Source organism: Pocillopora verrucosa, chromosome 10 (genome assembly GCF_036669915.1).
Source record: "Pocillopora verrucosa isolate sample1 chromosome 10, ASM3666991v2, whole genome shotgun sequence".
Classification (NCBI taxonomy): Eukaryota; Metazoa; Cnidaria; class Anthozoa; order Scleractinia; family Pocilloporidae; genus Pocillopora; species Pocillopora verrucosa.
Genome location: NC_089321.1, coordinates 1,545,900 through 1,557,881, shown reverse-complemented (window position 1 = coordinate 1,557,881; position 11,982 = coordinate 1,545,900). Strand labels below are relative to the sequence as shown.

General features: G+C 37.0%; 1 protein-coding gene across 1 annotated transcript; it reads left to right on the top strand.

Moving 5' to 3' along the window:
• Positions 1 to 428: 428 nt before the first annotated feature.
• LOC131791131 (uncharacterized) lies at positions 429 to 11,514 on the top strand. The gene is made up of 7 exons (XM_066173655.1): positions 429 to 514; positions 3,066 to 3,215; positions 3,660 to 3,750; positions 3,909 to 4,190; positions 8,077 to 8,151; positions 8,571 to 9,074; positions 9,767 to 11,514. Exons 3-7 carry the CDS (start codon positions 3,723 to 3,725, stop codon positions 10,282 to 10,284), a joined length of 1,407 nt encoding a protein of 468 aa, XP_066029752.1. The 5' UTR covers positions 429 to 514; positions 3,066 to 3,215; positions 3,660 to 3,722; the 3' UTR covers positions 10,285 to 11,514.
• The last annotated feature ends 468 nt before the right edge of the window (positions 11,515 to 11,982 follow it).

Below are 11,982 nucleotides of genomic sequence, written 5' to 3'. Positions count from 1 at the left end.
ATATTATGAATTATTAAACCTCGTGTCTGTGTTATCTGCCGGAGCCGAAGGCTTCGGCAGATAACTCAGACCTCGGCATCGATAATTCTTGCTTATTTTTCTCTAGAGGTTGAATAAACGACAGTAAGAACTTGAACACACTTGTCAGTGTTTGATGGAATAGTTAAAGGGCTGTAGTGTCAGTGTAATTACACATTTGAGAGGGAATGTTTTCGAGTAATACTGAACATTTTTCATGAAAAAATGAAGCAAATTGTCTGCATCTTTTAACTGACCAGTCACGTAGGCAAGTCTTCTCTAGGATACGAACTTATAATGACGGGAAGGTAGTAATGAAGGCTATTTCTAGTTATTTGCGTGACTTTCAATACCCTTCTGTTTTTGTGACATGCTTTCGAATTGTCGGCGTCATGTTTCATTCAGGCACGAGACACGTATCAGTTGCAAGTATAGTCAGAAGAGGAGATAGATCGAAGAATTGACGAAATATTAGAGTAATAGAACGGGGAAAGAGGTATGTCATATTGTTTATTTTTGTGTTTATATACCGAAACGTATATAATCAAAGGTAGTTTTGTTTCGCTTAGGATATTTGTGTCGTTTTGATTTGTCTGTATACACGCCTCGCGTGTTCGAGTTTAGGACATTTCGATTACTGTAAATTGTATGGTAATGGCTTATTTTGATTGGCTGCATTTCGGCTTTTACGAGCTTTCAAGTTAATAAACGAATTGAGATTCGATAGACGCTCGGAGGTTCCGTCAATATAAAACATTTCTCCGACGCGGCGTTTTTAGATTCGATTGATGTCAGCGTCCACCCCATTACATAGATCGTAAATCTCGAGAATCGCAAAATATACCAAAATCTGCCAAAGTTTACAATAGGTCCTTAAGTTCCTTCCTCTCGACTCCCGACTCGCTACAACAGCATTCTGCGGTAAGGGCATCATATGAGTTTAATTATCTCGAAGAGCGGTGCCGTAAATGTTCTAGAAAAGTAACTTTTCTGGTGCGCAATCAGTCAGGATCAATTTCAACGGTAACCCTTACCTTAAGAATAGTCAGTATATAGTTTGAACCTAGGAGTGACTTTCGATCGTGTTGTCTGATCGTCCGAGGGAGAGTAGTCTCGAAAAGGACTGTTGTCGATAACATATGCGTAAAAGTCACTGACGTTTGGACAACCTCAGGCACCGCAGGAGAAAAAGTTATGAGACATGTTATAACGAGGCTAATAAGAGCCCTAGAGTCTCTTGGGTAACATTCTGTCATTTATTATCAGCTTGAAGAGATAATAACCTTATCAACCGTTTAAAACATCCGTGTCCCAAGACAGGGAAGTAGAGACTTCATCCAAGAAAGTTTACATGTTCGAGATCGGAGAGGACCCCAAACACCCTATCTAATTCATGTTCACAAAAGTCGGTTCTTGATGCACGATTCTATTCTCCAAACTAGTATTAAGTTCTACGGAAATACGCCAGCAATGGCATTCAACGGCAACTTAAATAATATGACTGTGTGTTCTGCTATTAATTTCCTTCCGTTCATACTTCGTGACCCGGATGAATGTCAATAAACAGAAGATTAGTGCACAGCAAATGTACACGTAACAGAGATACTGCGACCAGTGGGCGAAGCTCAGGCGAGCGCTGCTTTTTGCTGTCGAATTTTGTTTACTATACCTTATCAAATCAGCCTGTTATCAAATCAGGCGGTGTGCGCACTCTAATTGCGTTACATCATGGTCGTTAAACGAAAAGCAAGTCATTTGCATCGTGTCGCGGTCCAGTAAACATCTCTGGTGGCAGCAAGATAGCGTGAATAAACATGGAGTGCAATGGGGATTCACTTTCTGTTGCCGTTCCTTCGAAATTTAAAAAGGGTTAGCGGGCCTGTGCGACTCCTGTTATTCCTCTGTGACAAATTCGTTGTTAGGAGGCAACTGAAGAGATTAAAAAAAAATCGAAACTGCAGCCTTGCCCAAGAATCTATTCATTTGGCAGCAGTTACACGCACAGCCGATGGCTGTGTGAATAACATCAAATTCGCGAGTTATTTAACGGGGAATCGACCTTTGACATGCAAACGCATTACAAAGAAACAGCGACCTTTTATACACGAATTATTTTTCATGTCATACATTTAAAAGCGTAAATACGGGATCCACGAAAGGAGAAGCGTTACGCCTCCTTGGACCAAATTCGTCACGCTCAACGTTACCTAAAAACGTACAGAGTTTCAGGTATGCTTTATGAGTAGAGAATACCTAGAATAAGGTTTTGAGGAACTTATCTCTGCAGTTATTTTCTGCGGGAGAGACAGTATACGCACACATGAAAATTCTACCTTTAGTAACACGATCTCATCCAGCTCTGCCAAACCTCAAGAACATACAGATATGTGATATGATACACTTCGTATCGTGCAGTCTTAGTCTGAAATCACGCTTGTGATTCAAAAGAATTTGTGCTGCGCACTCGTTTAATTGTGAAATTACGCGGATGATTTCAGACCAAATTGCAAGACAAAGACAAAGTTCATGATAATGTTGGAAAAGTACAGCTCACTAAATAATATTCACAACCCATAATATTCTAGAAAGGATATAATGTCCTAGAATTTACTTCTAATATAACTGTATGTCTACCGCTTAAAATTGACACTGCACAAAAAATTGTGCGCTGAACCACAGAAATGCACTGATATGGATGCAAATTATCCTTTAAAATATATCAAAGATCTATTAAGTCAACTTGTCGCCAAGTGTGAATTACAAATTCAACTTGATTTTCATCCACGGGCCAAATTAAATATTTTTCATGAAAAGTTGTCACCAAATTCCTTTACGGGAGATTCTTACAGCCAGGAGCGCGATAATGTCCGACCACTGACTCTTGCATCACCACATTATCACTTTTCCTCGTTTTCTCGACCGTCAACTCTTATTTTGTCGCATTATTGCTTGTTTATTGTTTATCTTTGGTTTTGCTACAGGCTTCCCGTATTTTATAAAAGTGAGGTATTAGTTATATGGCATGATTTTGATACAATATATTTTAGGATAAAAAGGAAAGAACCCACACATAAAACAACAATACCGGCAGGCACACAAACAAACAGATACTTAAACAGCTTGAGAAAAGTAAGAAAACATAAAGGGAAGAAGGATGTCAACTTAGGAGTAACGATCACAGTTTAGACTTAGACAGGGTAAGTGTGCCAACATTTTGAACTTCTATAATCAGAGAATTGAAAACTTTAGGTCCTGTGAAACATAAGGCAAACTATCTAATATTTGTTCAGCAAGGGGTATGTAAAAGGCATTGCATTGTCTGGTGTAATAGCGATGATTGCTACTCGAAAATGAAAATAATAATTTAAGAGCATCGGGAAGACGGCCTATCTTGAAAAAAAATATGATCTTTCTAATTGGAATCGATATATAAATGTATATATTAATAATTTTCAACTGGTTAAATATAGCTTCAGTATGAGCGGTAAAATTACTTCTTGATACAATTTGTACCACCTTTTTCTGGAGTAGGACAATACGTTACAATGCGTTCCCCGAAAGGGAAAAAAGAAGGCTTGATCGTAGATTAACTGCAATCTTTACAAACGTGTTTTTTTTTCCGTTTCCTTTGGCTAATTTAGCTTAGTCAGAAGCTGGAGATAACCAAACTTTAACGGGGATTCAATACCGATTCTCATGGACAGATGGATGGTTCAAAAGCCAGCAATGAAGGTTTTTATGTTCATAAATTCATAGAACGATATCAGTTTTACTCAATATCCCTTCCAAGTCGTTACTTGTTATTAATAAATATGGCATTCGCAGTTATAATTATTGCGGCTCCTTATAAGCCAAAATTTTTGTTCAAATGATGTTTACTTGTTTTGCAGCCGCTTCTAGTGAAATACTATTAGAACAGGCTCTTGTCACTGAAATCCAAATACAGTCAATATGTGGTGAAGTAGTCACAGACTGGAGAGACCTGGGTATAGTCTTAGGGATTGCATCAGTGTTTATGGATATTATTGAGGCTGATTACAGCGCAAGCCGTGAAAAGGCAAGTCAAATGCTTCTAAAGTGGAAACAAAAAGAAGGAAATGGAGCAACAGTGGGAATCCTTATAAATGCTCTTGCGAAGACTGAAAGGAAAGACGTCGCCGAAAAACTGCTTGGTATGTAATCTCCTCTTGTAAAGAATCTCTCGATAACGGATTAATCAAGATCTATTTACTTTCATAACGAAATAAACGAACACCCATGTAGAAAAGATCTTCGAACGAAAGTCTTCGTGGCCTTGTCAAGGAGACTTCATTTTAGATGTAGATCGCGCCGCGAACAGTTTTTATTGTGCCTGCTGTGCCTTCCTTCTCAGAGGCACTAGCTATGTGGTCCTGTGTCAGGCAAGTCCTTAAACCACTCTCAAGCCCTTCGCGGATTCCAAAATGGCGGAGTAACGCGAGCATTCATAACGGCTCTTGTGACTCGTTCTGGTTCAGCTCCGACATAGGCCATCATTAAACGAATCTGATCGGGTTTCTTCGGATTCATTTTTGGCTTTGTCGGGTTTAGTTCTACGATTGCTCAGGGTCTCATCTGTGCGTTTTGACTTTGTCATCGATTTGAACGTAAAAGATATGTCGTCGAACGTTGTCACATGTGCGTTTTACTCTGAACACTTCTTACATATCCTTTGATGAAGAATATAAATGGGAAGGAAAAAAATGGAAAAAGAAAAGAAAACAGAACAAAAGACAACAAAAAGTTGACGCGGCCAGGGCTCGAACCTTAAGCTCATTTCGGACTCGAAGGAGCAGGTATATACATCCTGCTAAGTACGAATAGCATGCAAAAGTTGGTGAAGCAGGTAATTTAGTGTTAACAACTGAGTTGAAAACGTAAATTGGCCACCGTAAAGAGTTAAAAGGTTGACGTTTCGAACGTTAGCCCTTCGTCAATCGCTCTGGCGGAATTACCTGCTATGCTCTCTCACCGACGCAGCACCACAATTTCTTTAGAAACTTACCCTCTTTATTCAAAAGTTGGTGAAGTTGTGTTAAAATACGTTTGACGCACATTTAATTCATGAAGCTATTCAATTAATTTCCTGCCCTCGGCCTGTCAATTTACCAATGTACAAACTCTGTTCTAACCAAGTATTCCTTTCATCACAATTTTGGCTTTGACAAGAGCTTTTCATTAACACCTAGCTTACACTACAAATGATATGATGCTTACCCTACTTGCATTACGAATTTGAAATCAATAATTAGCTTACTCTACATACTAAACAATATTTACTTACACTAGGTGAGGCTATCACAATTTATTAGAGGTAGACTACACCGCAATACAGACACAATGCAGATAATTCAGTTACATTTCGGAGCTTAAGTTCGTTAACAAAAAAAAAAAAAGGAGTGCTGACTTTGAATGAGCCAACTACAAATTCTCTCCGTGCGGTATAAAAAAAAAAAAAAAAAAAAAGGAAAAAAAAATAAATAGAAAAAAAAATAGATAAATGAATAAACAATTAAAAAGGTAAATAATTAAAAAATTTTGTGATGATGATTCCCATCTTTTCCTAGAGCCTTAAAGTTTCTTATTTCTTAAGGAAATGAACCTTTTAGTCTCCTGTTTAGCTTCTACTTTGTGTAGAAACATATCAAACTTTGGTACCGATTTGTTTCTTCCACAATCCCGTATATATATATATATATATATATATATACATATAGTTTACCTAGAATTATCAGATAGTTTAATATATCTTTTCTATTTAAAATGCCAACTATAACATCTTTGAGAGACAAGCTTAGGTTTTCACTCAGAAGATTAGACCACCAATTGCAAAACCTCTTCCATAAGGCGCGCACACAGGAGTAGTAATAAAAGAGATGGTATATATCCTCTTTGTAAATTGCGCAAAAGGAATACTTCTCTGACTCAATTAACCCAATTCTGAATAATTTGGCATTTTTAAACAGAATGTTATTTGATAATTTATACTGAAAGGACCAGATATAAGTTTCACTAGCAACGTCATAGGGGGTCGAAAACACTTCCTGCAACGTGTTTGAAAGCTCCAAATCGGCTGATAAAGTAATGAACCTTTTGGGATATTTAACTTTTTTGGTAATCAGCAGTGCATAAAACTCTTTTGACTTAACTGAGTAGGGGTCAAATTCGGTATTACCATATTTAAAAATCACAGGGCCAAATTTCACGGGTGGCAAAGACGAAACCTTGTCCTTAGGCAAAGTCAACCGTAAGGCAGACCATTTATAAAAATTTGATTCAAGCCCTTTATTCTTAAGGCATTCCGAAGAACGTACATTATCCAAATTAAATAATAGATCGTTAGCATAAACGATTCCAAAATCTGCATATTTTTTTTTGTAGAAAATAGGTTTTTTTTTATCGATTCTCGTGCCTTTATTATTCCAAATTACATAATAAGCATAATTGATATCAGAAAAAGCATTTCTAAAACCGCCCACCAGATAAGTAACTGCCGATAAAAGCCGTTTAAATTTAAATTAAGATCCTTACATCACAATTACATTTTAAGAGCAGATTCCCTCCATACTTTTTGAAATAAAATACAAAATTTGATATCCATGGACCAACGCGCTCATCAAGAACCCGTGGAACTCAGGACAACCTTAGGGCTTTAATTTGGGTTTTTAGATTCGTAAGATTTAAGCCACCGTTCTGAAGCGAGTTAATAACGGAGGGTCTTATCACTTTATCTGGTCCTTTACACAAAAAGTTATCTATCATCCTCTCCATCTGTTTGATAATTTCTTCTGGAGTTTCCAATATTGTAGAAACATATAACATCTTTAATGTAAGAAACGTTTTTATGATGGTCACTTTGCTAAACAAGGATAAACCCTCAAACCCCATAGGTTGATCGTCTTTGGATTTCACTTAATCTTTCATGAAAGTTGTGTTTTATGATTTGCCCTTGTTCACACGAGAAGTGAATTCCTAACGTTTTTACTCCAGTGTACTGAGTTCTTACTTGCCCCACATCGCTTTAGTTTTTGAGATATTCAATTTCAAACTAGAGCATTTTTCAGAGCTGTTCAATATTTGGATGAAAATTTATACAGAAGATATGTTCGCCAAAATTGCAGTTGCAACAAATAAATAGGGTTACAGAGGTTGTCCCTGCCTTACACCTCTTTCCAGCTTGAAGGGCTCGGAAAATCATTCATTGTTTATGATACGGCTCGAGACATTCTTATAGAAAGTTTTAATCCATCTTATCAGGGTGGGACCAAAATTAAAAACCTCTAGTGAATGAAGAAAATCCCATTCAATAGAATCAAATATTTTTTCAAAATCTATAAATAGTTGAATACCAGATAGCGTAGACGATTTAGTGAGATCGATAATGTCGAGAATTAAGCGAGCCACCTCTCCAATGAATCTACCCTCGATAAAACCGGATTAATTGTGGCGGATTATTCGAGGAAGAACCTTTCTGATTCTGTTGGCTGACCTTAAAAGCAAGCTTGGAGTCAGCATTGACTGAAGAAATCGGTGTCCAATTTTTTAAATACATTCGATCGTTACATTTTTTTATCAATGAATGTGATAATTGCCTCTTTTTGTGAACTTGACATTTCTCCAGAGTCAAAAGAGAAGTTAAAAGTATTAAACATGAGCTCACCTACAGAACTCCAAAAAGTTTTATGAAACTCAGAGGGCATACCGTCATTCCCAGGAATCTTTCCTTTTTCAAAAGTATCCAGTGCTTTAACACTTTCTTCAATAGTTATAAGTCCTTCACAACTTAGTCCTCCTTCACAACTTAGTCCATCTTCCTCAGATAATTTTTTAATTCTAGCATGACCAAGGAAGTATTCCAAAATATCAGGCTGCACCGTATGAACTTTCTCACTATACAGATTTTTATAGTATTTTAAAGACTAGTCTAGCATTTTTTTTATAATTTGTAATAATGACTCCACATAGACAGAGTTTCCTCACAATAATTTAAGGTAATGTTAAAGGCTTGAAGAGCCACCTTATTACCGTGTACATCTGCAGATCAGAGAGACACAATGAAGAAAGATCAGGCGAGCCAAAGACGTAGAGGAGTGAAAGTACAACAACGGTATGACGGTAAGTATTCATACTGCGCCACTTTAGTACTCTTTCAAAGCCGAGTCAACTGAAATTGGACGATTAGTGATATTGTAGTAACAATATTTGTTTCTTTGTTCGTTTTATAAAATACGAAGCACGACATTCGTGAGGAAAGTATTCCAAGTGTGTACACACTTATCAGTTAGTTTAGAAAAGTTACTACCGTTAGGGACTGAGAATGTCAAATGTTTCATCTTTCTTTGTTTTTCAAAATTTTAACCTTTTACAGCATTTGTTTGATAGTCTCTTATTGTAATTCTGGTTTGGCATTTTTCTTTCATCCAAGCTTAAGGCTGTTGTCTGATCGCCACTTCACTAAAAGTTAGTACATAAATTGTCATTGACGTTATGTTAATATCAATTGAATTATTCTAATCTGAAGATTGTTTATTTAGAAGTGGATAGATGTTTGCGATGTCCTAATTTGGAGAAAGAACTCAAGGATTTAAAAGCAGAAAGAGACACATTAAAAAACAAAATCAGCCAACTCGAGGACATGCGCGCAGACGACGAACAGGAAAGGAAGGACACAAAAACAAAGGATGAGATAATCAGAGAAAACAACACTAAAATCGCTGACTTAGAGAGAACGAATAGAATACAACTAGATCACATAGAAGAGTTGGAAAGAATAAATGAAAAGATTAAGACGAAGAAAAGAGATCTTGTGGAAGAAAAGGAAATGATGAAGAAACAGATTGGAGAGCTAAAAGCCGAGGAGGAGGAACTAAAATTGAAGTTACAAGTTCAAATAGATCCAAAGGAGCTGGATCAGCTAAAGACTCAAAATGGTGACCTGTCGAGTCAAATAGAGGAGCTCAACAGAAAAGTGAAAAGCTCTGAGTCAGAATGCAAGAGGCTACAAGAGGAGCTTAAAAAGAGCAGCAAATACCGAAGTCGTAAGTAGACATAATCAAAGATAAAGGTGCTATGATATCCGCTGTTAATTTGTTTCATTGTTTGCCGAATTTGATGGTCACATTTTTTTGTAAAAGGCAAAATTAAATCAGCGACCGTGACTTTCTACATATTGACCAAGCTTTAAAACCTGGACCTTGTAAACCTTCTCTTCTGAACCGTTCGCTGGCGAAAGTGAACTCATTACCTTAAAACACCTCCATATTTTAAGATAAAACACTTGCATTCCGCCAGAAAGACTTGACATCTCCAGTTTCAAAGTCCTCACACCCAGGCAGGGATGACGGTGAAATACCCGTGGGTTGCAGGGAAAGGGGGGGGGGTGTTGAAGCGTCGAGTTGATCAGTTTATTATGAGGTAATACTCCCTTACAATTTTTTTTAGAGAAAAAAACATTTGCAAGGTGTAAGTAGAAGAATATTCACTAAGAAGGGACCAAGAGAAACTAAGTTATTTTGCTCTCGTGACATAATTATGCGTTTACTGCGATGGATTATAATTTCTTGGTTAACTGTCACAATAGGCGATTGGTTGTGACGGTTTCTGAGCAAATGATCAATTGATAACCTGATGAACGTAATAACAGATAGTTGTTAGATGCTAGATGATGAGGAAAGAGGCTACGTCGTTATTTTAAGTGTTTTTTTTAATTTTTTTTTATTTTTACTCTTAGCAGGTGTTTTCTTTCCGACTGGAAATGAATTTTCCGGAAATTGTCCTGGTGTCATATGCTTCCTAAAGAAAGATGCTTCCGCAAAACTGCGTGCTTCTAGATCTTCTGATGGCACGGGAGAAGCAAGTGACATATTGAACCATAAGAAAAGCACCATTAGTGGAACAGCGGAAAGAGAAAATTCATGGTGGTCCATTGATCTGGGCATAAACCATCGACTCATAATCACACACTACTCTTTGAGACAAGGCAAAAGGCATGGAGAATCAGCACTTACCGATTGGCAACTAGAGGGATCTCATGATGGAAAGAACTGGAAAGAACTTAAAACTATTCACAACGGGAAGGATCCACAGTTCTTCGCTCCTCCTCCATTTTATACAGGTACCTGGTCTGTTGGAGGGGAAATACCGGCTTTTCGCTTTTTTCGAATTTTCCAGACAGGTAGAAATTCCTCTGGTAAATATGGAATATACCTATCTGGAATTGAGCTGTACGGAGTACTTCTGAACATATGAGAACTAACAGCTATAAAGGCTTTAACTTTTAAAGTTTTCATCAAGCAGTGGAGATAAAGATAGTACCTCTCAGGAGGCAAGGTCTGTGTAAGACTTACTATTAAAAATGTCTTTGAGTCTTAGCTTGGCCACATTTAGAGTATTGGAGGTTCTCAAAGGAGTGATGGCTTTTACGGCTGACGGTTAAAATTCTGGCCATTTTACGGCTAACGTTTAAAATCTATATGGAAGCGATCTTCGCAATAATAAACACTACTTAATCAGTAGTAAAAATAAGGCCTGAAAAAAAAATTCAATACAAGTGTTTATTACTAAGATCGCTTTCATATTTAAAGATAGTAAAGATGCAAATTTTTATGATCATTGTTTTCAAGGATATTGCTAATCAGTATCTTACCAACCGAGCTAACATGCCAACTAGGAGCTGGTCATTATGTTGGTTCCAAATGAACTCGTAAAGTGGTGAATAAATTACTGTAAATATTTGAAAATTATAAAATTACGTGAACTGCGAGTCAAGAAAGGAATGTGGAAGCAATTTTTGCAGTAATGAATACTACCTAAGCAGTGGTGAAAAAAAGGCCTAAAAAAAAAAATTCACTGCTGCTTAAGTAGTGTTCATTACTAAGATCGCTTCCATATTCAAAGATGGTACAGAAACAAATTTTTATGAACATTTTTTTCAAGGGTAATGCTTATCAGTGTCTTAGAAGCAGTTACATGAAATTGTAGACATTGAAAAGTAAGAGAATGGAAGAATCTTCCAGTTACCTAAGCTGCTTCATACTAAAGTCACCATTTCACCATGGTCTAGAGTTTAATTAAGGTATGTAAACAATCATCTTACACATGAGCCTTAGCGATAGAGTGTCAATCTTCGTCTGCTCGAGTTTTGTCACGAAGAACTCATTCACTTAGGAAATTAGTGGGTTATTGAATTTTCCAAACCAGGGGAGAAGGGGATAATTATCAAACTTTTAATCATCATTAATGAGGGGCGTAGTTTTCTTAAGTGTTATGTGGATTGTCAGCCTATTTTTCAAAAACATCCGTATTAGTATTTCTGACGAGCTTTCACTGAGTGGATAAACTTAAAGTGGGAAAATAAAAGATGGCTTGATTGAGTGAAGCGTTTTGTGTTCATCTGATAATTGAGGCACGCAAAAAATGACGAGGGAGTAGAACAACGAAATCAACTCAGAGAGTTAATAAAAAGTAAGACTTTTGACAATGTGCTAAAACACAATTAGAGACTGAATAATTTTTTTTCTCTTATTCGAGTGCTGAGGAAGGATAATTCATGAAAACCAGGTATAGAAGTAACTACTGAGAGAAAAGTTAAAGTTGCTCATGAAGTCAGAAATCGCCAAACGTTGTAATTGTCAAACATAAGAGACTAAATGGGGTTGTGCAGCTCAGGTTTTATCAAAACGCAGCAATCTGATTGGCCACACTACCCGCTCTCTATTCCGCGTTAAGTTGTGAGTAACCTACCAGTGTGCGTTTGGAGACAAAATAAAATTAAAGTATCAGCCTGTTTTGTTAAATTTGGACGACTGGTAGATTTAATATAAAACGATTAGATTATTTGCTCTTGATTTCCAAACGTGAGAGGGGATTCATGCTTCGCACTCATCAAACTTTCTCAAAAGAGAAATATCAAGCTCATGATCCAGGTATTAACCCTTTCACTCATCT

Bases quoted from the DNA above. Each gene is read 5' to 3' on its own strand.
- LOC131791131 (XM_066173655.1), top strand. From the start codon at position 3,723: ATGGATGGTTCAAAAGCCAGCAATGAAG. The intron at 4,191-8,076 runs GTATGTAATCTC...GTACATCTGCAG, and splicing joins CGTCGCCGAAAAACTGCTTG to ATCAGAGAGACACAATGAAG. The intron at 8,152-8,570 runs GTAAGTATTCAT...TTGTTTATTTAG, and splicing joins AGTACAACAACGGTATGACG to AAGTGGATAGATGTTTGCGA.